The following is a 24546-nucleotide window of genomic DNA, read 5'->3' on the forward strand; positions in this document are numbered from 1 at the left end:
CACGCAGGTTTTGCACCGTCAGCACAGAGCCCAGTGTGGGGCTCGAACTCATAAACTGTGAGATCATGACCTGAGCGGAAATCAGAGTTGGATGCTTAACCAACTGAGCCACCCAGGTGCCCTGAAACTTTCTGTCTTTATAAAGGATCTGAAGGAAATTCTGAAGACTTACATGGCATCAAGGTTATCTCACTTCTCTTTATTGCCAGTTTTAGGTCCTGAGATGAAAAACTCTGTTCTGGCTAGTGAACAGGTGAGGGGCTGACCTTTCTCAGTTCTGTATCTGTCTCGCTGCACAGTCCCCTATGTTCTTCCTTCTGCCACACGCCCCCTCTATACACCAGGATCATATACCCCAGACTTCCTAAGACCATCTTGATTTCAAAGGTTAGAGAACGTCTCTTGACTTTGGATTTAGAAAACAGTATCACCATCATTATGCTCCAGCCACAGTAAAATTCTCTCAATTCTCTGATTATCCCAGAAAGTCATGCTGGTTCCTCAGTCTAGAATGCATTTTTAAGTCCTGTTCAACTGAAGCCAACACTAAGCAATGCAGTTTATTCAGGAGCGCGCACGTGCATACATACGGACAACCACGTTTCGTGCAATACATATCCTCGTCACGGTGTTGGACTAATATTTTCCATTTCACTGTACCCCATTTCCGTCTAAATTTACTTTTTTTAAAAAAATAGTTTCGACTCGCTACATTGATTTCATGATGCACTAATGGGTTGTTGCGAGCTGAAGTGGGATAAATAATGTTTTAATGGCCAACCATCCTCACTAAAATCTTTGTTTCAGGCTAAAGGCCACGTCGTGCCAGAAGCTTCATTCATTAGTTCACCTGCTGGTTTGTTCATTCATTTCCAGACGCAGCCCTGAGGTGTGCAGCGGGAGTGATGGCCATGCTTTTGAACTCGTGGGATGCTCTGTCTCTACTTCTCTTCAGTCACTCAGCACTGGCTGATTGGCTGATTCATTCTGCGATCTGTGTGGTTTAGTCTGGGCCAACCTCTGTGCTTGGCACCAGGGGTTCAACAAACACAGTATGGGACACATGACGTGCTCTCAAGGTAAGAGGGCATAGATGCGAATCTTTTTCTTGCAGGCCTTGCGCAGAGCAGTATTTACCAAGCAGAGCTTGTGTTGTGTGGCACCTCTGTTCCCCTCTAGGCCTGCCCCGTGTCCCCTCTCCATAGGGTCTGACCCTCTCCGTAGCACATGATCCTGTGCCTCCTTTGTGATAAATGACCTTATCACCCATCCCTCCTTTTTCTGAGTCCCCTGACTCCTCAAGTCTTTTCTCTTTGGGCTCAGTGTGTCCCATCAGCTGATTTTCGTGGCAACTGCCCCTACCCAGCTTCCTCACCTGAGTGAGCTGATAACTTATTAGACTTAGAGGGGCCCAGAAAGGCTTGACAACATCACGTTTCTCTCATCAATACAGTGTCCTCAAACACACTGTGAACTGATATTCAAGAAACTCAGGGGTGATTCTTTTTTGTCAGAACCTCTTCCTATAATCTGCTAACCTGTCCAGCATTGGCAATCCACAACTATTTGCTGAAGGGATCTGTCTGCCCTATGTCCAGCCTGTCCTTCCCAAGAGGAGATGCATCGAAAGTCGTGTCATACAGACAGAGCTGCCTTGAGTGTTCTCTGAGGAAGAAACGTCTCATGCTTCCCTCCTTTTTCCAACCGTCTGGCTCCAAGCTCCACACTCTGGGTCCTGTTACCTGCCCTCCCTGTATGGACGGTCAGTTGGGGATCCATCTTCCACCTACAGACCTGAATGGCCCCTTCCTTCCCACGCAGAGGGCACCCTACACTGTATTTTCCCCGTGACTCCAGGTGAGGGCCTCCACTGAGCAGATAGGGTGTGGGCCTCCAGGCTGGGAAAGAAAGTAGGTCTTCAAGCCATCTAATCTGGTGATGGCAGTTCTCCTGTCTGCTCTGTCCCCTCCTACTTTAGACCCGCATTTGATCAGCTGAAGCCGTTCACATCTCTATCGCTTACGTGGAGTTGAGGACGACAGAGGCAGAACGTCAGGTAGAGCTACTGTATTCATGAAACCCGTGTAAAACACCTGCCCTGGGGACACGGAAGAGCCACAGGAGGCCTTCCTTACTCCAAGTCCTCCTGGCGGTCCTTCTGCTGCAGTTCTGAGTCAAGCTCTGTGCTCTCTCCTCCAAGGAGTCCAGCCCAGCTGAGCGCCTACTCTGCTTGGCTGGGGCCCTCGCTTGCCAAAGTGCTGCTGTTCATCCTCCCCTGAGGGCCCCCCCCTGCCCCAGGGCCTCTGACGCCAGCAGGGGTGCCGCACAGAAACATAAAGGAACCCGCACGTGTCAGCCGTGGCTCTGGAGAACCTCCTGCTCTTAACTCGGCCCCGGGTCAGGAGCCTCCGGGCTGGGAGGCTGCAGCCTGCAGGAGCAGCATCTCTGGGATTGCCTGTCATTGCTGGGCTCAGCGATGCTGCCGGGTCTCTGGGTGACAGCCTGCATCGTGAAGCCTGGTCCACGGACTCGCACGCGGACTGTACAAGCTGTGCCACAGCATACGGGGTGCAGGAGAGTGTGGGGTTTTCTGTCAGGCCCAGGCCTTGTTACTGTTGCACACAGCCACCAGGTCGGGGCCGCCTGCCCATCAGAAACCCCCCTCTCTGGAGAAGTGCCACTGGATTCCTCCCTGACAAGGACCCCAGCTGACAGCAGGCTGGCACAAGGCTGCCTTTTCCCTTCCTCAAATAAGGATTCAACACCTCGCTCCTCTCTCGGTGCCTGCTGGACGTCCCTAGAGGGCAGGTCACTATCAAGCTGTACTTCCAGTTAAAAAAGTGGAGCGGGAAGCTCTTTTTTACACCATCACCACCACCACCGTCATCATCTTCGAATTAGCAGGCGTTTTTTGTGTGGTATCAGGTTACAACTGTATGTACTTTGTTTTTGTGTGTTTTTTTTTTTTTTTTCATTCATTTAATTTTCCTGGCAACTCTGTAGACATTATTACCCGGCTCTTACGGATGAGGAAACTGAAGCTCAGAGAGGTTAAGGAATTTTCCCAAGGTCACACAGCTAGAAAGTGGATGTAACAGACTTTAAATCCAGTTGTCTGATTCCAAAGCTTGTGTTTCTTTCACTAGGCCATGCCACCGCCATAAAGCTACCATTTACTAACCTCCTAAGTACCAAGTTCTGTGCCAGATGCTTTATTTCAGTTAACCCTTTCAATGGCATTCACGAAATAGTCACTGTTATTGCCAACTTATAATCGGAGGCCCATGCACAGAGGTTACATTGTTTCCTCTAAGGCCACACAGAGCTGGTGGGAGGGAAAGCCACGATTCAAACTCTGGGCACTTTCTAGCACTTTCTATCAAGCTGCCTTCCTTCACACGAGGGGAAGGAAAGTAAGCAACAACCCAAACTTAGTATCAGGTTTCACTTTATCCCAACTATGCACATGAGCACTACATTGCTGGCCCAGACCAAGAAAACGGAATACCCTGTGGGCAGTCCAACGAGAAAAGCATCTGATGCCTCATGTTTCCAGCTTGGGCTTGTTTTACATAAAAATCTGTCTGGAGATACTCCATAGTGATAGATAGCTGCTCCTTGTGAATCTAGACCAGCAAGGAGCACAGACATAACGATGTGGCAAATATTAGCTAAAAGGAATTTTCACAGTAACATTTAGAAGCTTCTATTTACCCATTCATTTGTAGAGTGAATCCCATATTCCAGGCCCTGCCCTAAGTATGACAGGTTTGGAGAGATGAATGGTCTCTGCCTTCAAAGCATCTGTAGTTTAACTGAAGGTGACAGATCCATAAACAATGATCTGGGAGCCGACTTCTCCTGCCTCTGCTGCTCATCTGTAATATGATTTTTAGCAGATGATTTAACCTCCCTGGACTCTGAATCCTCAGTCCCAAATTAAGGAAAATAGATAATGTATCCTCCCATCCTTCCTCCGTCCATCTCTCCCTCTCTCCTTCCCTTCTTCCATTCCTTCATTGTTCAAGGCAGTAAGTATACGTATTTGTTTTGAGCATCTACTGAGCGCTAAAATGAGTGAGATGTGTTCCCTTCCTGGAGGACTCACTTTAGAGGGTTGGGAGACGTTCACATATTCGTTTTATTAAGTCACTTGCCCAGAGCCACGGATCCAGCGGTGGCAGAGCCAGGGTGTGAAACACGAACTGGTCTGACTCCGAGGCCTATACTCTTCCCTCATGCTCGAGGTCCATTTCTCCCGGTACAGATTTCTCAAGCTCCCTGCTTGACAGGCACCTTCAGGCAGGTCAGACCCGCCAGGGCAACATCCTGAAATCCCCGTGTGGGTCCCGCCGTGATCTGTGGCACGTAAGCAGCAGGCTTGGTGCATCACCAGAAGACATGCAGGGGACATGGTCCCTGCTGGCACCAACCAGGATGGTATGGTCAGGGCACTCCTTAGGCACAACAGCCACGGGCAGCCAAGCGGCCACAGTCCTAATCAGATCCCATAATGGGTGAAAGGCTGAGCAAGGACTATTCCCCTTGGTAGGAATAATCTTCAAATCTCTGGTTGATTAAAAGAACGCTTGCCACGGGAAGGCCCACAAGCACACAGACAAAGTCACGCAACTGAATAAAAGAGCGGGAAGCTTCCTACCCAGGGACAAAAGCAGCGTTTCTGATCAAGATCAATGAGTAGGTTTCTCCTCTCTCTAGCTCAGCTCCTGGCTCTGTCACTTGACCAGCCTGTGAATTTGGGAAGGTTATCTGACCTCTGAGGCTCTCAATATTCTGTGGGTAAGATGACAGACTTGTTGGAATAGCAAAAGCATTTTCATCTCTAACAAGGTTACACTTTGAATGCTTTTACCCACTCCTGTGATGCCTCTTCCGCTGGCTCGGAGTGTTTCCCCCCACCTCACCTTCCCCATCCTGTCCTTGTTGGGAGGGGGCTGGGGCAGTGGGAGGCCATGCCCTGGACCCCACCCCCACCGCTGACCCCCTGGGCCTGTGGCGTGAAGCCCAGAGCCAGGGCTCCTTCCCGTCCCAGTAGAGAGGCCTTCTCCTTGCGTTCCCAGTTACACTCTGGGGATGATACCGCCACCTCCCAGGGTGGCTTCCCCTCATTCCTTCTTAGTCCCTGCTCTTCTCCCCTTACACATTCTCCTGGAGCAGACTGCTGTGCGCTCCTGGTCTCGACTCCTGCTTGTTGCTGGCTCCCAGATCGATAACTCTAACGTCCGTGTGAGCTCCAGAACTGCTTATGAACTATGAACGTGCCTTGGGGGTCCTACTGAGGTGTGTCCCTTCCTTGCCCTTAGCGTGCTCAGGATGGAGGTCATCACCTTGCTCCTAACCTTCCTGCTGCTCTCAGGTCCCCAGCCTGGAGAAGGCACCACCATCTATCTCCTGAGGCCTCTGAGTAAGTGACTTCTTTTTCCTGCATTCCTCAGGCGCAACTGATGACTAAGTCCTGCTGATTTCCCCTTTCATTATTAATTTTTCAAAGTTTATTTATTTATTTTGAGAAAGAGAGATAGAGAGCAGAGGAGGGGCAGAGAGAGAGAGGGAGAGAGAGAGAAAATCTCAAGGAGGCACACTGTTAGCACAGAGCCCAATTCGGCTCAAACTCACAAACTATGAGGTCTTGACCTGAGCTGAAATCAAGAGTCGGATGCCGAACCAACTGAGCTAGCCAGGCACCCCAACTGCTGATCTCCCCCTTGAAACAGAACTTGAGGATGGTCTTCAACCTTCCTACCCTTCATTACAGCCCATTGTCCCTGCAGGGCTGGAACTCTCTGGCATGGAAGTCACGGACATAGAAGGGACACACTATGTAACTGCTGAATTGAACTGTGCTGACTCCTAGAGAAAGAGATGTCCCTATATTGGAAGATGGTCAAAAGAAATTATTATAAGTAGCTCCTTCTTGGATACTATGTCTCATTCACAGACGCTGGTCTGGGGAGCAGAGAACAGAGAGCTATCTTATGCTGGCTCCTGTGCCTTTTCAGGCCCCTGGTCTCTGCACAGCTGTTCCCTCTCCCTGAAACACCCTTCCTTCCCTGGCCAAGAGAACCATTTCTCATCTTTAAGACTCAGTTCTTAAGTCGTGGTTTCCCCCCACCCAGGAGTATCTCCTCTGTGTTCCCAGAGTACCCTGGGGGCACATTTCTTTCTGGCCTATCACACTGGGGCTCTTTTCATCCCCTTAGTGGACTGTAAGCGACCAATGAACAGGGACTGTGCTCTATTCACCTCTGTGATTCCAGCACGGGATCTGGCACAGAGTGGACTGCAGCAAAAAACTGTCCAGTAGGGGACACAACTGAACACCTGTGAAGGAATGCATGGGCAGATGGCCTGAGATGCCAGTGGGGGCGCCCCCACCCCCACAGCCTTCTGGACGGCAGCTCTGAGGCTGAACAGCGTTAAAGGGTTTCCGCTCGTCTGGAGCCTGCAGAATCAGTAATAGCTGACTGCAAAGAGAGTATTGATCCAAGATTCCCTTTGGACCTTTGATTTCTCACTCCCTCCATCTATCACCCAGCGGGAACAACAAAACTTTGCTCATTAAAATTCCAAATGCCTGGGATAGCAGTTTTCTAAATGTGGGTACCTGAGGCTGCTTCTCTGCTTCCCCTGACATTCCATCAAGAACCCTTCTGGCTTCCTCCCACCTCCCACCCACCCCAAACATGGCCCTCGAGGCGATTCAGTTCTCCCGCAGACAGTCATGGCTGGATCTGAGGCCCAGCGGACTCACCCTCCGTCAAAGGGGTTCTCTCCCGGAATGATGTGTGTGCTGTCCCTGCCCACGAGGAACCTGATGCGGTCGTAGAAGGAGTGCAGGTTCTGCTGGGACACGGGGGCCTGTGTCTCCTGGATGATGTCCAGAGGGTCGGGGGAGCCCAGGCACAGCGGGTTGACGTGACAGAGGGGCTGGAGGCAGCAGTCGGGGTCCATGCAGTCCATCAAGCCATCTGCAGGGGAGACAGAGCATGAACTTGATAGTGCTACGTCCCACCAGCCACGTTTGTCCACAGTGCCTTCACGTGCTTCTCTATTTGCCACTTGCTGGAAAACTTTAAGTGCCTGACATAAGCCAAGGCCTTTGCTGGGGACCAAGGGGATCCAGGCACTTCAGATCTGCTCCCACTAGCCTAACAGGAGAGACGACAAGCAAGAGTACAGCGTGACATGCGTTTCTTTGTTGTTGTTTCTTTAAATTTGAAGGAATTACATGAGGGCCCAGAGGTGAGAGAACATACTGAACGTCTGAGCTGCTACCCTCAGCTCAGAAGGTGAGGGGCGAGCACAGGAAGGGGGCCGTTGATGCTGGCCGAGCAGGGGCGCCGGGGACTCGGACCGGCTCAGGCAGTTTGCATTTCACCCCCGGTGGACGGTGGGAGCTACTGGAAGGTTTAAAGCAGGGGTGACATCATCTGATCTGCATCTCTGAAAGAACCGTCCCTGTAACAGGGAGACGGGACTGCAGTTGGCCTAGAGCGGAAGCTGGGGGTTCCATAGTGGCGAGGGCATCTCTGAGGTTGCACAGAGCAAAGGTAGTGGGTGCTGAGACCAGAGCAGTGAACAGTGGAGGTGGAGATAAGCGGATGGTTTTGAGAGGTATTTAAGAGGTATTTGCTTAAACTAACTAGCTTTGCGGGTGAGGAAGAGGCGCTGTGATTCCCTGCATCTCTGCCGGCTGCCATGTAAATACAGGGAGACCCAGCTCTGCTTTCTGCGGGAGGGAGTCCCTGCATTTGCCTGTTGGCTTCAGGTCTCTGACCGAGGGGCTACTAGCAGGGAATGTCTTTGCCACATGGACGAATTTCTTCAGGACTGGAAATTGTATTACGGCTTCCAGCTTCCCAAAGTACAAAGAAAGAAATCCAATCAGATCACAGATTTTTGGTCACATATGTGCTTTTACAGGCACCCAACAGCGTAGCTTACAAAGAATAACAAACTCAGGGATTAGAGGACACTGCACCAAGTGGGGGACAGGGAAAGCCCAGGGTGACAGTCTGTGTGCTTTGTGGGCAGAAAACAGTCTAAGGACTTGCATTCCTCTGGGTTCAAATTCTGCCTCTCTTGCTTTATTAGCTGTGTGACTTTGGGCAAGCTTCCCCACCGCCATGGGGACACAGATCCTGCTCTGGTTATCTCTGTTGTGTCCCCAGCACTTAGTACAAGTATTCAAACATGGCTGTTAAATAAATAAACCAAAGAGAATGGAATGGATTAACAAATGAAGCAGGGGATGAGACCAAATGACAGTGTCCATAAAAGCCAGGAAACCACCCGCTTCATTCAATCCAATTAAACAGTGCGGTATGGTGGATGGATCATGAGGCCAAGGCTGAAGTTCAAGTCCCAGAACTGTGGCTAAGAACGCCCCTGGATGAATTCCTGCACTTACTCTCCGAGCCCCAGTCTCCTCATCACTGACATACCTCCCTCGCTTCTGTCTCCCTGGGTTTACGACAGAGGTGCTGCCCAGCAGAGCACTGCATTTGCACTGGCCAGATTTGGTGCCCCACGCGGCACCCCTAGGCCCCCTTCCCAGCCTCAGAGGTATTGCGGCCTCGGGCAAGCTCCCTGACCTGCCTGAAATCCAGTTTTCCCCCTTAGTCAATTAGGGACAAAAATCCCTTGTCTTTCTCACCCACTTTTGCATGGTATCCAAGACTTTATAACTTCCTTGAGGGCACCACACTGCAAAGTGCCTGGATTTCAGGGCCCAGACTGTCTGGGGCCAAATCTTGGCTCTGAAACTTACCACTGTGTGGCCTTGGGCATGTTACTTAAACTCTCTGGCCTCTATTTCGCACATGTCTCATAAGGGGATTGTAAAAGTGCCACATAAGTGTTTGTTACATAAATAGAAAACATAGTATATGTCCCCAAATCTAGCAGAGTACCCCATAAACAGTAAGTGCTTACTAAGGGCTTGTTCCCCTTGCTGTCCCTGAGTCTACGACACGGCTCATCAAAGCGAAAGGCCATTTGTTCTTTGCTCACCTGCCAGATTCATCCTGAGATGTGGAGGAAAGGGCTCCCCTCACCCCAGCGCTGTCCTGGGTCCTAACTTGTGGCTCCTGTCCCAGCTCCCAGATACACCCGCTAACTGCCTCGCAAAGCACCTGTCTTCTCTTGCATCTCCTCCATCACACATTCCCACGCTGGCCCTGTCAGACATCGCTTAAACACATAATTACAGCCCAAGTTGAGGGTTATTTGCATTCTGCTATTGATGTTAGCATGACAGATTCAGCTGCTGCATCCATAACTCTGCAGAAATGCTCCATTATTCAATCCCAGCGAGCAGGGACGCTGACCATTAAATCAGCCAGCACAATTGAAGGGCTGTGAAAAGTCATGGCTAATTTGAAATTTTATTAGCTATTGCCTGCTCTTGTTTACCGGAGAGAGCAGACCCTGGAAGCCAGTCTTTTACCTCTTTATAAACACTCTGCTCTGTGGCGCCCTGGAAGAACTGCTTTCTGTTCTCTAGTCCTGGGGGAAGGTTAGCCAGGAATTACTATTCTTATTATTTATATTATATTCAACGATGATCATCATGGACGTTGTGCTAAATGCTTGGCAATGAATGCTTTCAAAGGACATGTCCTCGAATCTCTCCAGCTCTGTGAAGTAGCCACTGTTGTCACCATCACGCTCATTTTACAGAGAAGGAATCGGAGGCTCAAAGTACTAGAGTAAGTTGGTCAAGGTCATGTGGTCAGAGAAGCTGTCTTGGAATCCGAGCCCAGTTCTTTCTAAGTATGAAAGGTTGAAACTTTTGGGAACTATTTTTTCGTAAGTGGAAAACATGAATTTACGAGTCTTGCTGAAATGGCACTCTTCCGTGCCCTTCGGGCTCCCAGGGCGACCTCCGGTCACAGCACTCGCCTCCCAACCCTTGCTCTGCAATTTTGATTTTCTCTGTCTCCTTCCCCAGACATCGAGCTCCTTCCAGTAGCCCTGTGCCTCCTGCACTAGCTTCCCGCTTCATCCTTGCTTCTGGCATCCCCATACTCCTTTTTCCTTTCCCTTTTAAAAACAAATTGTTGTTTCTCGTGATCAGAGGGTCTTTGCGATGATCCAGGTGGCCATTCTGCTGGAAATGAAAGTCTCAGCAAGGGCCCCGAGCTTCAGCTGGGCCCGTGTGTAAGAGGCACAGTCAGACCTACCTCACGGACACTGAGGGGAGTGGGTGAGATCATGGGTGTGGAGCACTTAGCATGACGACCAGAACCTAAGGACATGCTTGCTAAGTAAGAGTCACTGTTAGCTCCTTGGCTGGGTGCTTCCTTGGACGGCTAGCCCCGTAACAGGCCTGTCCTGGGTCCCCACTCCATCGCACACTTCAGGGCAGCCCTTTCTGGCTGCAGCCTGGCTGTGAAGAACTGAGGAGACAAAGATGACCTAAGAGACGCACCTTCAAGTTAGGGAAGCAGAGACCCAGGGGACTTGAAGATCGGGCTTCTCTGAAACGGAGCCACGGCACACAAACAGGGCTCTCGTGAGGGACCTGGGACTGTGCAATTGCTCACTGTATGCTTCACAGGATGGACAGACGCCAGGCCAAGAGTTCTGTCTGCCGACGCCTTCCCAACTATTCACTTAGCAAATATTTGCAGAGCAGTAAATGTGGCCTAAACCTTTGCTAATAGAGACGATCATCTTGTTAAATGAAGCACCTATTTCAAAAATGACTGGGGCCCACAAAATTCTTATCAAAGGCTCAGTTTACAAGGTGAGCTTTCGTGCAAACCTCTCTATTTTCTTTTTTTAAGTTTATTTGAGAGTGAGAGAGAGAGCAAGAGACAGCATGTGTGTGTGTGAACAGAGGAGGGGAGAGAGAGAGAGGGAGAGAGAATCCCAAGTAGGCCCATATGGAGCCCCAACACTGGGCTCAACCCCACGAACAGAACCATGAGATCATAACCTGAGCTAAAATCCAGAATTGGACCTTTAACTGACTGAGCCAATCAGGCACCCCCCCACCCCGCCCCCATCTTCAAACACAGCATATGGCAGCCTGATACAGTGCATGTGGCTACCCCGGAGGGAGATAGACTCTTCCACACTTTTGTTTTCTTAGGCATAGATGACAGATTTTAGAAGAGTTATGTTAAGAGGAAAAAGCATGTTTTGGGGACAGAAAAGTAAATTTGGGGGTAGACTAGAAACACATCAATGTATAGTTTTCATGATTCTCCGGTTTGGCTAGTTTGGAAACATTTACATTTTCCAAGGACTTCATAGTTTACTTAATTGTATATTATACAGAAGTTGGCTGGCTTATATAATGTCCATGTTTCATTTGTATGCTATTCCCACCGAGAGACCCTCCTTATGGCAAACAGAAAAAAAAAAACCAGAAAAATAGTATTTTTCTGTTTCCTTAAAAGTTTCAGTAAAACCCTCTTGAACTCTAAATATTACCTTTTGGGAAAGAACATTTTTTTCTCCAGAAATATCTTTTTTCCCTCTTCTCTCTGCGTACACGGTGAAAGTAAAGGGGGCAAAAGGAAATGTTAGACGCCATTTGGGCTCCTGGAGATTGGAGGGCAGCAATGCCTCCGGAGGGACTAGAGGGCAAAGGAAAGAGGGAAGGAAGTATCCAGAAAAAAGTCAGACTAGAGATTAAAAAGAAAGATATAAAAGAGGGAGGGAGGGAGGGAGGGAGGAAAAAACCAGGAAAAAAAAATGCAGGTCTCTGGGTGTACTAAATGAACATCCTAAAGCAGTGCAAGTACATGTGACCTTGAACTTGAAGCCCTCCAGGGCTAAAATGCTGCATGGTCCACTGAGCGCTCGCTGCCTTTTGCCAATATTTCCATCTAAGTGCTACCCACTTGAGGATGAGGGCTACGCTGTTTCCTCCAGCCCCCTCCGCAGTGCGTCCCCTGCTGGTGGGTGTCAAGTGACCTTGAGAACTGGGGAGTAGGGAACAGGAGAGAAAAAATAAACCAGTCCCAAAGAGCCAGTTCCTTCCCTGGCTCTGTCACTTTCTGGGGTGAGACCTCTGGCACTTCCCTTCCTAGGTCTGAAATGTCATTTATTCATATGGAACCAGGATAATAAGCTGTATCAGTCCCTCAGGATTGCTGAAGGTTTCCTGGGTTGTAAAGAGTAAGTGAGTCATTCGCTGAGGTTCTAGTGTCCTCCCCACGCCTGTGGCTGGTCCCTGGAGTCCCCTCCGCAGACATGTGCTGCAGCCCAGGGCTGGGTGAAGTCCTCTGCCATCAGTCACCATCCTGAGCGGCAGCGGCTTTCTGCTCATTTTGTGATCTTAACTGCTGCCAGTGAGTGGTGGGCCCTTGGGTGACTCATCCCCCCATCTGATGTCGGTGTCCTCCTCGGTTAGACAGAGGGTAGATGGGGCAGCCTCTGGGGTCTAACCTGCAGGACAGCCACCTCCTGGCCTTTCTATGCAGCAGGCCCATCTCCCCTGGTGGCTGGCCTACAGAAACTTCCACAGAAAGTGAAAGGTGTGCCTGAGGGTCCTTTTGAAGTTGGTGGCTCAGCTAGCCTTCTTCTCTTTACCAGGGAGGACCGTGGGGCTCAGGTTAAATGAGTTACTCAGGGTCCTACTGCTGGTGAGGTGTGGCAGAGCTGGGAATTGGGTTTCTTATCTTTCTCCAAATCCAGCTGTTCGCCACTATCCTATAGTCTACATCTTTATCCATGCTTTGGACATTCTGGTCCTTCCACAGAGGGCGGGAACTGACTTGTTTACTTCTCTATCCCAAATGCATAGCACAGAGCCTTGCACACAGTGAGCATCACATTTGTTGAATGAATGAACAAACGAATGAATGATTATATGAGGACTCCGAATCAAACAGCTCAATCACGTTGGCAGGCCCATTGAGGGCCATGGGTGTGGTGGAAGCCAGTCCCCCCAGTAGGAGTTCATTCCTCTCCTTAGAAAGGAGGCATGGGGGCAGGCCCTGCACCAGGCACTGGACAAACAGGGAGAAAACGGTCATGCCTCTGCAGGAGTTGGTGTTCTGGGTCAGCCAGGGACCAAAGAGCACTGGGAAAGAAGGTCGAGATGGGGCTAGGGAAGCCTGGAGGTGGGAACCCAGCTTGGGCTGAGGGCTGGCATATTTCCTGGAAGACAGAATGCTTAAACTAGGACTAGAGGGGTGGACGTGAACAAGCCAAAAGGAGAACAGAGCTGAGAGTGGGTCCGGGAAATCCACGAACTAGCAAACTGTTTTCATCACAGTTGTTTGCACGTTCCTTACACTCGTGGACCCTGTATAACAAGTCCCTCTATCTCTCTGTGGACTTAACTCCTGCCCCAGCTCCACAACCCAGCAGCCAGCCTCATCTTGCGGTTGTCTGTAGTCTGGCCGCACAGCGGCTTCCAGGGAGGCCCTGGGCGTGGGGGGTGGAATATGCCTCCCTCTCTGTACACATCTGGAAGAAGGTTTTGTCATTTGCTATAATAAATTCTGTGCCTTCTTTGAAAAGGCTTGCAAAATCTCTATCTGCCCCTTGGAACACAAGATTTTTAAAGGTCAATTTCTCTCTTGTCTCTTATCACAAGAAATGTGGTTTAGAGATAGTCTGAAGGGTTTCCAAATGCTATGGCCTTATGTGAGCTCTCCATTCTAGCAATGGGAAATGGGGAGGAGGAAGGAGGGCAAAGAGCTTTGTTCTCTGTTTTCCTGAAACTTCTCCTTCCAGGTGGCATCTATCAGTGATCTGTATTGCAATCCATGATCCTTTTCATGGGGCCCACAGTACCTGAAGGGCTTATCACACCTTGAAGCTGCTTACAAATCCTTCATCCAAAGGGTCTGGTTGTTTTAGAATCCAGTGGATTTTATATTCTGGCTTCTTCTTTTTTAAACACCCATTCCACTCTAAACCTAGCTCTCCTGCTGTCACTGTGTGACACTGGGCAAATAGCTTCAGCTCACTGAGCCTCAGTTTCCCTGCATGGAAATGTCTGTCTTGCAGGTTTGTTGCGAAGGGCTAGACATCACGTCCACAGAGCATCCAGTACAGTGCCTGGAACTGAGGGGATGCTCCCTATATTATGGCCAGTACTTTCCTTTTTGAACACTTGAATTATTTTCTTTCTAGCAATGAGCATGTGACAGTTTGGAATACACATTTTAATCAACAGATGAAAAAGTTTCGAAATACATTATTATATGGAGAAGCATTATAATTGTAAGTAAAATAAGTAGAGTGTAAAATTTCATAGACAGCATCATTTCCATTTTTAAAAATAATTATTTATAGATGGCTATATATTTATTTTATAATAAATACCATGCTTCTGAGCTTACAGATGGAAAGGCACAGGAGAATGAGAAGTGATATTTGCAGGTGAGGGACTGAGGCTTAGAGAGGCCGAGGAGCCCACACAGGGGCAATGCAGCAAGCATGCCAGGGTTTGAATCCAGAACATCTGGGCACAGACCCTGTACTTTTAAAAAAAATTCTTTTTAAAGTTTATTTGTTTGCGAGACAGATCAAGTGGGGAAGGGGCACAGAGGGAGAGAGAGAGAATCCCAAGCAGGCTCTATACTGACAGCACGGAGCCTGATGCAGGGCTCGAACTCACGACGGTGACATCATAACCAAGAGTCAGACTCATAACCACTGAGCCACCCAGGTGCCTGCCTCCCCCCTCCCCCACCCCGCCCCAATCCTGCACTTTTAATCACTGTGCTGTGTTGCCTCTCAGGCACTTCGGGATTTTTTTTTTTTTTTTTTTAGTTTTTTTTTGAGAAGGAGAGAGAGGGAGAGAAAGAGAGAGAGGGAGGGAGTTTGTGCGCTCTCGTGCATGCTAGTAAGGGAGGGGCACAGGGAAAGGGAGAGAGAATCTCAAGCAGGCTTCCAACTGAGCACAGAGCCCTACGAGGGGCTCTCCATCTCATGACCTTGAGATCACAACCTGAGCCGAAATCAAGAGTCTGATGCTCAACCAAGTGAGCCACCCAGGTGCCCCTGCCTTTCAGCCGCTTTGAATACAACATTTACAATCCTCACAGTGACCCTGTAAGGCAGGCATTAATTACCAGTCTCATTTTACAGTCACTTGGCACCTTAGGGCCACAGTTCACCATCCCTGAAATGGACATGAAATGAGCAACCCCCACCCCCCCGGCCCCGCCATCAGAGGGTCACTATGAGAGGGACGAGAGGATGCATGCAACAGCACTTCCTGAAGGGTTTCATAGCTGGTACTTTATGAAGAAGGCACCTCTTGTTAGGTGGGGCACACAGAGGAGTTCACAGGGAGTGTTAGGCCTGGGCCTCTGCCTGCTGGCTTTGCTCGGCCATCTTACCAACCAGTGTTCTGGTGACATCTTGCAGGCAGGTTAAGGGTGAAGGTAGCCCCAACAGAGGATCAGCGCACTGGGAGTCACTGTGTCACATTCAGGATCTGTTTTCTGGTTTTACACACCATGACCACACATGGAAACAAAAACAACCTAATAACGCTAAACCCAACTCAGCCATACTGTGAACTTTTTTTTCTTTTTTTTTTTTTGTCTCATAGTTTAAAAATACCTCAACAGCATTCTTCATGAAGCTTGAAATTCAAGTTTAATTTAGAAAGGACTGCCTTAAGCCTAGCAAATTGGGAAAGAAGAGAAACCAGAAGTTCTCAGATAACTTGAAGAGCTGCAGTTGGGTTTACCATGGAACCATGAGTCTGAAGTCTGGACACACTGAAGAGACAGCGTGGCCAGACCTCTCAGACTATGACCGTTTCTGCCACCCATCAGCTGTGTGACTCGGGCAAATACTTCCCCTCACTAAGCCCCAGTTTCCTCATTATACAGAAATAGTAAGGGGATAATAACACCACACACCTCGAGAGTTACTGGGTGGATGCATAATTGCTCTGCAAACTGTAAAATGGCATACAGATTATCATTCTCAGCCCCTCTTCGGCTTTGGGAACTGTAGTAGCCTATTTAAATTTGAGTAAGCGCTCGCACTGCATTTCTAGGAAGAGGATGAATTGCTAGAAGGCAGAAGTACTGTAGGGTTACGAGGCCACGTGGAATGGCCCAAGAGTCTTGGGCCCTAGCACAGGCCATGTGACTCACTTCCTGTGTGATGGAACACCCCCTCCGCAACACGCAGGGAGGAGGAGGAGGGAGCTGCAGTGTCTCCTCCAGTCCTGTTCCTCGACATTAAACTCTGCCATTTCCTTCTCCGAGCCCCCGTGTCACATCAGCCGAGAACAACACTCAGCTAGACTCTAACGCTTTCCCTGCCACCCTGCCTTATTTATCTGGAATTATGCTGCGTTCCACATCGTGGCTGAAAGAAAGGCATGTATTCCATTCTGTCTCCACTAGATTGGGTTGTTAGGATAGCAATTTCTTCCAAATGACTGTGGGCTTCCTAAGGGAGAAAGACTGGGCCACGTTCACTGGTTCTTTCTATCCCCTCAGAAAGGAGCATGGTGTCCTGGAGACAGTAGGAGCCCAGCAAATGTGTGCTTGACAGAACTGAAAACAGCCCAGGGCTAAATATGGCTTGCTCTGTGATGCCTTGTATAGCCTGCCCCATTCCTCCCTCCACCAAAACTGCTCCCGTTTGGCCAAGACTGAGGGTAATAGGCCAGTGAGGATAGACTTGCCCCCTCCAGTACTAGGGGACAGTCTACTCCCCGTGGCTGTTTCCTCTGTGCTGCCCTGCAAAGCAGGGACCTCATGCACCATCTCCTTAGCTCCCCCAATGGGCGGAGAGCCCACCAAGCTGAGAGGACCCTGGGTAAGACATTTCCTCATTTTACAGTTGAGAACCCAAAACCAAGCTTGCTTAACAATCTGGTCTCCCAGGCTAGCTGTCTTCCCAACCATGATGACCCATGAATGTCTTCCTGGCTAGACTGGAGGCCTCACAGGACAGGAAGCATATCACAGTTCCCAGTAGGGTGCTCAGGCAAGTGATAATATCAGTTGAAAGAGTGGATACTCCTTCACCACAGCAATTATCTTACTGCAATGCAATTGCAGGCTGCTTATCTCTCCCTCCAGACCGTGAACTTCATAAGGGCAGGGACCATGTCTTATTTGTCTCTGAAACTCCAGGATGCAGGACAGGGCCTGATGCATAGTAGACATTCATTTAATGTTGGTTGAGTACGTGAATGAACTCAAGTTACGATGCTACCATATGGCTTTGTTAAGAGGTATGTAAAAGCTCGTCCCAGTCTGTAACATGCTCCATAAATGCAAGAGGTCTAATCCCTGTACTTGAGGATTTTCTGGTTGTTCTTTTCTAGTCCCTGCTGGTTTATCTCTCAGAGTGCCTGGAGGAGGCTACATTCCTCTGGGGTCTGGATCAATCCTGTTTCCTATGATGGCAAGCTCTTTCTCCCACCGAAGCTGTGGGGCTTTGGGCTCTCGTGTGTCCCTGCCCCATGCAAACACTGGCGAGTTTTAGCCCTGGGAGGGCAGGCTGAAGGATGGTAAACAGGATACACAAGGGTTGTGCTTCATGTGAGGCAATAGACGAACCTTGTTTTATAACCTATTCTTGTATGTGTGCCCTCTCCCCACATTTGTCAAGGACACACGGTTCCTTTGCTGCCCAGATGCTCAACAGCTGTTTGAGGGCTTTGGCCAAGACCCTGCATTCCTGACAGGGGAATGACTTCATGGTGCAGCTCCTGTCCCCTTCTCTTCTAACTACGTGAAGTTATTGTTGGCCATTGGAATTGTGTCTACAGGCAAAGTAAAGGAAGGCTGGGGAGTGATGCAGATAATTTAGGCTGACATCTCTTTCCTATGAAGAGCAAATATTATCGCACTTCTTCTTGCCTGAAGACAAGGATGCTTGGTGCCCTTCAGTGCTTTGCTCTGCCTTTGCCCAGGACGATTTCTCTGAACAGGAAGCCCCTTCCTTTCCAGGAAACACCTTCCAGGTGAATGTTTCTCTGCTCCCACACCGACCAATAGAGGACTCTGTAACAGTATCCCACTGTCCACTAGCACTTCACCTTGGACTTTTCTCCCCCATCTGAATTCCTGGAGCACAGGGACAGGACTCTGTCATCTCTGTGCCTGGCCTGGGACCTGGCCCCACAAGAGGAACTCTGGATATTTACGGAACACAGGAATTAATGGACTCCCTAAGTTTCAGATTGATTAAGGGACATTTTGACCCTGCAAGTTCTCAAGAGGAGAACTTGAACCTGCTGTCTCTGCTTATCTGCCAAGGCCCAATCCTATGAGCTCCTTGTTGACAACTATTCCACAAGGCCCTGACTGGCGCATAGGCCTGACCACCTCCTGGATGCAGGCAGCAGGGAGATGGACTGCAAACTGGTTCAGACAAAGACCAGTGGTCTGAAATAGCCCTTTCCAAACTGCTGTAGCCAACTGAAAGCAAATGAACCAGAATAATCACAACAAACCCCCGCATGGCCTTTTAATCTGTATGGTGCTCTGAGATTGTAGAATCACACTAAGTAGAAAATTCCCAGAGGTTGGGATGCTGAGTTTCTGGCCTGCTGATTTCCTAATCCGTGCTGTACATTAGAAAGTCCCTTAGTATAAATGCAAAAACACATTTGGATTAGGCCAGCTGTTAGGTCATCGTTAGAAAGAAAGGGTCGACTGTTTCTTTCTTTTTTTTTTTTTTATTTCTCTGTTTTTAATCTCTCCTACTAACCCCCTGAGATTAGGAGAATTAGGAAGAATCAACCTATCTTCCAGGAGAGAAAGTAGGGCACATCGTGATTATATTTATCCAAGGTAACACAACAGAAAGACAAAGGCTAATTCTAGACTAATTTAAGGACTGGAATGGTCCTCATGATCCAACTGCCTTATTTTATAAATAGGGAGTGTGAGGCCCAGAGACATCAAGTAACCTGCTTAGGGATACACAGAGGTCAAAGACAAATGGGGATTGGAACCCTGGTCTCTTCTGTCTCAGCTAAGAAATGTTCCACAAGACTAGGCCACTCCTCTTTAGGGGCTTGACTGTGCAGCACTTGGGAAAAAAACCTATTAACTAAGACCAACTCTATTATAAACCCACGGGAACACAGGATGTGGGGCAAGGTGGCTCAGTGAGGGTATTACCAGAATGAGGGGAGAAGGGGTGTCAGCCGAAGGGAACTCAAGCTCCCTCCCCTGGAGAGGCGTCCTTTCTGCCACTTTTTGTAACACAAAACTGGATGGCCTCTTCTTGTCCATTTCCAGTGAGGGGGACTTCATGACTTTGCCAGGTAAATCATCCCGCTATTGAGTTGCTAGAAAATTCTTTCTTCCATATGCCTTCTCCCCTGCACTTGCTGTCAGATGGCAATTAATTTTATTTACATTAGTTCATTTAAATTAATTAAGATGGAACAAGTGGAGATATGTACTTATTCCTTAGACCACATGTGCAGTTTTCTGCCTGCCCTGCAGGCCTCCTTGACTGGACAGCTGGTATGCCAGGGGTCTGTGGCCTCGATAATGCCCACCCGCCACCCTGTGGCCCCACCCCGACCCCCCACTGGAGCTGCATGGGGCCCCTGGGTGCCGGAGCCTTACCTCCATCGTTGTCTTTGCTGTCACCACAGGCGGTTTCCATGGATGTGTCACAGCCCGCTCCTCTCCAGCCCAGCTGGCAGACACAGTGCCACCCGTTGAGGTCCAAGGTACATCTGCCATTGCCATTGCACAACCCAGGGCAACCCTCTGCAAGGCAAAGCACGCAGAATCGAGGTCTGATCGTCCGCAGCCACCTGCAGTCACACACACTCACGCTCTTCCTGCCTGCTTGGAAAATGCTCTCACATCCTTCCGCATATCGATGCCCCTGGCACCCGGGGAAGATGGATCGCTAGGAACTGCCACTTTGCTGAGAGGGCCACTGAGACGCAGAGGTGAAAGGACTTGCTAGGGCCGCACGGTTAGGAAGTTGGAAAGTGCTGGGGGTAGGTCTGAACGTCACGCCTCGGCATCTGAAATCCTCCCTTTCAAAAGTGATCAGGATTCCCAAGGGTGGGTCAGTGGATGTGAGCCTGTCAGAATGTGAGTGGTGGAAACTTTTGCCGGATCCTTGCTCCATGTTCACTCCTGTGTATCTTTCCTGTTTCTGGGGGGCTGTTTGGAATGAAGTGATCATCCCCCCAGTATACTCCTCAGGTTCCCTCAGCACTGCTGGGTCTCATTCTAAAAGGGCTATGCTTTTTCCAGCACTGGTTACTGGATCAATCGTATTGGACCCTAGGCTTTTCATTTATTTTGTCCTGTTTTCTCCTAAGCTGTCTTTGCTTTGAGGAAGAGTCCTTAGGTCTCTTTCTTCCCATCTTATCTATAGCCCCTAAGAAGAGGGTTCGGCATGCATAAAAGCCCCGTAGACTGCCATGAAGACAGACTAACTAGGGCCGTCTGTGTTTGCAAATGCAGGTACAGGCAAGCTGCCCTTCCCTAATGTAGTTCATCTGTACATCTGTGTGCCTGTCTGTCATTTATTAAGCACCTTCTCTGGGCCAGCCCTGGAGGTATAGAGATGAATAAGACCTAGTTCTTATTCTTGAGGAGCATGCAGCCTATCAAAGGAGACAGATTTGTATAAGCAAAATATTTCACTGCTACGTGCCCTCGGGGAGATGTACAAAATATGGTGGGAACCTGATACAGGAGTGACCATCTGTCTGGGAGAACCTCGGGTGATTTCATCAAGAAGGGTCAGGCAATGTTTAGACTCTGCCTCGGTTCTGCTTTGCCCAACAAATAAGGTGGGGAGTTATTATTACTTGTCAGGTAGATTTACAGGCTTTTTATTACCACCTTTTGAAACCCTTCTGAGTTTGGGGCTCAGGAATCTGTGTCTGAGAATCTGCTAAGTTACATGGTTCACTTCAGCTTCTATTTTGCCACTTGGTTTTCATTCAAGTCCTCATTTTAACATCCGCTAGCTCCTTTCTCAGAGCAGCTATCAAAAAACAGCTTTCGCTGGCATGCCTTCTGCGTTTTCTCTCTACCCCTGCTCGGTCTCAGGGAAAGGTATGGATGCGAAAGTCATCTATAAAGCTTAATTCATTATTATGAGCAGCAGACTGCTACGAATATGGCTACCGACTGAATTTTGCCAGGGAGTAACTGAAAATTGGCCCATTATTCTTAAATGGGACAAATGTGAATGTAGCTGTTCAGTAAAAGACGTAGGCCAAGGTACGGACTCACTGAGTGAACCATCAATTAGAATATAAAACTTTAGTGTTTCAAGGACCTTTGGTAGTTGCCTTTTATTGCAAAGTAAAAGAAAGGAGCACGTTCCTTTGTATTTGAGATATTCAAACAGCAACCAATCAATCTGGCCACGGTGTTTGTCATTCAAAGGAAGGAACATTTCTCGACCATGCACTCCAAGCCTAGCAGGATCCTTCCAGAAGTTTAGAAGCAGTGCTGTGGTCTCTGCACAGCAGAAGCCTGTTGGGAAAGGTGGGAAGCCACCAGCATGGTCACCCCAAAAGTGATCGAGAAAGCAGTCGTAAAGGCGCAGGAGCAGTGCTGTGCATGCAGGTGATTACCCAGCCATCCTGACCTGACCGGCCGCCCTTCCTGGCCAAAACCATTACAGACTCCCTCTTTCCCCAGTCAGTCCCATTTAAATGTTTATCCATCCAGCTGGGATTGCCTTTCAACTGAGCCTCATTTGTATTCGAAATCAGTCTTGGAGGAAGGAAGTAGAGTCCAATTGTTAAGAATGGTAGTGGACCGCTTTCTCTTGCTCCAAGATGTAGCCTCCTGTGAGATGCAAAGAACACCCCTTGTGCGAGAGCACGAACCTGGAAGCCCTATCAGTCTGGGTCCGTCACTCGGTGGCTTTTAGGACCCAAGCATCTTGTTTAATTTCTTTGAGCCTCAGCCTACTTATAAAATGGGGCTGTTCATGGGATTAAATAAGATAGTGTATGCATGAAGCACGGAGTCTGACATACAGCTTGAACACAGTATCTGAGTCTTACACTGACCTTTTTCACCTTCTATTTTGAGTAAAGGGCACACGGTATCATAAGTTGTACCCATAATCGTACACAGGGCTCATAGAAAGGCAACACAGAAACCTGAGGCACTTGTCTAGATCAGAGTCAGACAACTTTTTCCGTAAAGGTTCAGATAAGAAATATTTTAGGCTCGGGAGCCACATGGTCTCTGTTGCAATTAATCAAACCTGCTATTGTAGCTGGAAAGCAGCCAGATATAACTTATAAATGAACGGCTGTGTTCTGATAGAATGTTACTGGCGAAAACAGGTGATGGGCCAGATTTGGCCTGTGTGCTGTAGTTTGCCAACGCCTGGTTTAGAGGCTTCAGGATGGTAATACGATGACAGTTGCCGTCTGCTCAGGGTCTACCATGGCTAACCGCTCTGCTAGACACTTCACACATACTATTTTAAAATAACTTTTTGTTTTTTCGGATCCTGGCTTTCTAAGGCAGTTACGATGTCACACCATTTGATCCTAAATTTTAAATTAAAACCATTTGCTGTAACATGGTGTGGACTTTGGGACTGGGCAGCCTTCAGTACAAATCCCCATACTACCTTTTTACTTACTACCCATGTGATGACTGGCAAATTATTTAACTCTCTAGGCCTCAGTATTCTCATCTGTAAAATGGAGGTAAGGCCTAATTCAAAGAGTTGGTGAGAAGGCTAATGAGATAGATAATGTATGTCAATTATTTGGCACAGTTATGGGTAACATAAGCAGGCATTCAATAAATGAGAGCTGCAATTATTATTATTATTGAATTGATTAGCTTTAACATTGTAATAACTTCACTAAGAAATTCACAAACCAGAAATAATCCTTTGCCAGTCCCCACTGTCTCAGTTTTGGGTCAAGAGCTATGGTCCTCATAAATACGAATCTTGCCAAAGAGAGTTGAGACAAGGCCAGCAATGTGGTCATGGGAGTCAACATGCATCTCCCTGGGAAGCAGTGAGATGGGTTCAAGGCCACGAGTCCCAGCCTGGCAGGCCCACCACTTCATGCTTTCCTGGTGCTCTGTCCTCCCTGGAAGCCAGCGTCCCAAGTATACGTAAAGTATTCATTTTGCAATTAATGCTTATTCCCTCCATTGGACTATAACCACCATAAGGCAACTTTGGACCTATTCCCTTGCCTTGCACGTAGCACATACTTGATGGGTATTTGTTGAAATGAATCAATGAGGAAGACAGGAGACCTAGGTTCTGGTACCTGCTGCCTAACTTGTGGGATCTTTGGAAAGTTACTCTTCCTCTGTTGGCTTCAATTTTCTTATCTATAAAATGAAGGTTCAGATGAGATGACGTGTTAGGTCCTTCTGGTGCAGCTGACCCAATAGAGAGGGTCAAAGCAACTTCAATTTTGATGATATTGTTCTCAATTTAAACAAACTTTTCTCAGCACCCACTGGATGCCAGGCAGGTGTGTGTTAATTCTGGGGCATAGAGAGATTCAATGTATCATCCTCTGCCCTCAATTATGTTATATTCTATTTACCTATACCTTACTTTGTTCCAGGAAGGATTTAAAATGGGTCTCGTAATCTCAAACGATACTTCTCAAAGTGAATTTTGTACAATGCTAGTACTATGAGGTCCTCAAAAACAAGCTTCTGTGGTCAAATTTGGAAACTATTTTATCCTAGTTCCTATTCTATAAAGTCACACGGAATATTAATATATTAAAGGCTCTGAGAAGTCTTACAATAAAGAAACTTGCTTATTTTTCAGAACATTCTCCAGTTTGACCTCAGAACATTTCCCCCCATAACCACTTATAATAACGTGAACCATTCCATTCCAAAACCCCTCTTTGGGAACCCCTGCTCTAGTGAGCTCCTCTTCGCACACGATGCTTAGCGCACAAGTTCGGCGCTGCTTGGAGACTGCCTTGGAGGGGCAGGTGTTCTCGGGGAGGGTCAGCTCTACACGTGAAATCACAGGAATGCTTTAAATACAGTTAGTTTCTTCAAATGCACCAAGTTCTACCCTCAGGGTCTGCACTGTCCTATCAGTCTCAGGGTTTCAGAGGGACTTTGAGTACCTGGGGGTTAAATGAGTTTTGCTCTCAGTCAGCAGTTTGCTTCTGGAGTAATCACACCCCCATTAGCCAGCATGAGGAAGCCTCCTCCGGGGTGACATGCTGACTTTCTTAAAGCAATATGCCTCCTTACCCACCACTAACGCTCATTAATTCCACCAGCTCTGAAACTCATCAATAATTCAGGGAACCCAACTGACATTAACAATCCCCTCTGGAAGGACTCACATCAGGCATTTGCTAGAGCCAAAATAATGTAATTTTAAGGTTTAGAGAAGGGCTAAGCTTTTCAAAAGAAAAGATGCCCTTTAAATGACAAGGGACCACTTTATCTTCAGCCCTTCTGCTGAAGCCGATGAAGAAGTCCCCCTTGAAGCTAGCATCAGGTATGACAAGAAGACTTTCAGAATCCTTGAAGGTGGTTTTTAGTTATGCGGCAAAGGGGCTATGTAATATCCCTATCATGTATTAAAACGTCCCGTTTCTTTCTGGTT

General features: G+C 48.3%; 1 protein-coding gene across 1 annotated transcript in view; it reads right to left on the bottom strand.

Moving 5' to 3' along the window:
- Positions 1-24546, bottom strand: part of TENM4 (teneurin transmembrane protein 4) — a 2883939-nt gene that overhangs the window by 89656 nt on the left and 2769737 nt on the right. The window contains 2 exon segments of the mRNA XM_053900128.1: positions 6773-6989; positions 19557-19703. Coding sequence (XP_053756103.1) covers positions 6773-6989; positions 19557-19703 — 364 coding nt within the window.

Source organism: Panthera pardus, unplaced genomic scaffold (genome assembly GCF_024362965.1).
Source record: "Panthera pardus isolate Hobbes unplaced genomic scaffold, ASM2436296v1 HiC_scaffold_12, whole genome shotgun sequence".
NCBI classification, from domain to species: domain Eukaryota; kingdom Metazoa; phylum Chordata; class Mammalia; order Carnivora; family Felidae; genus Panthera; species Panthera pardus.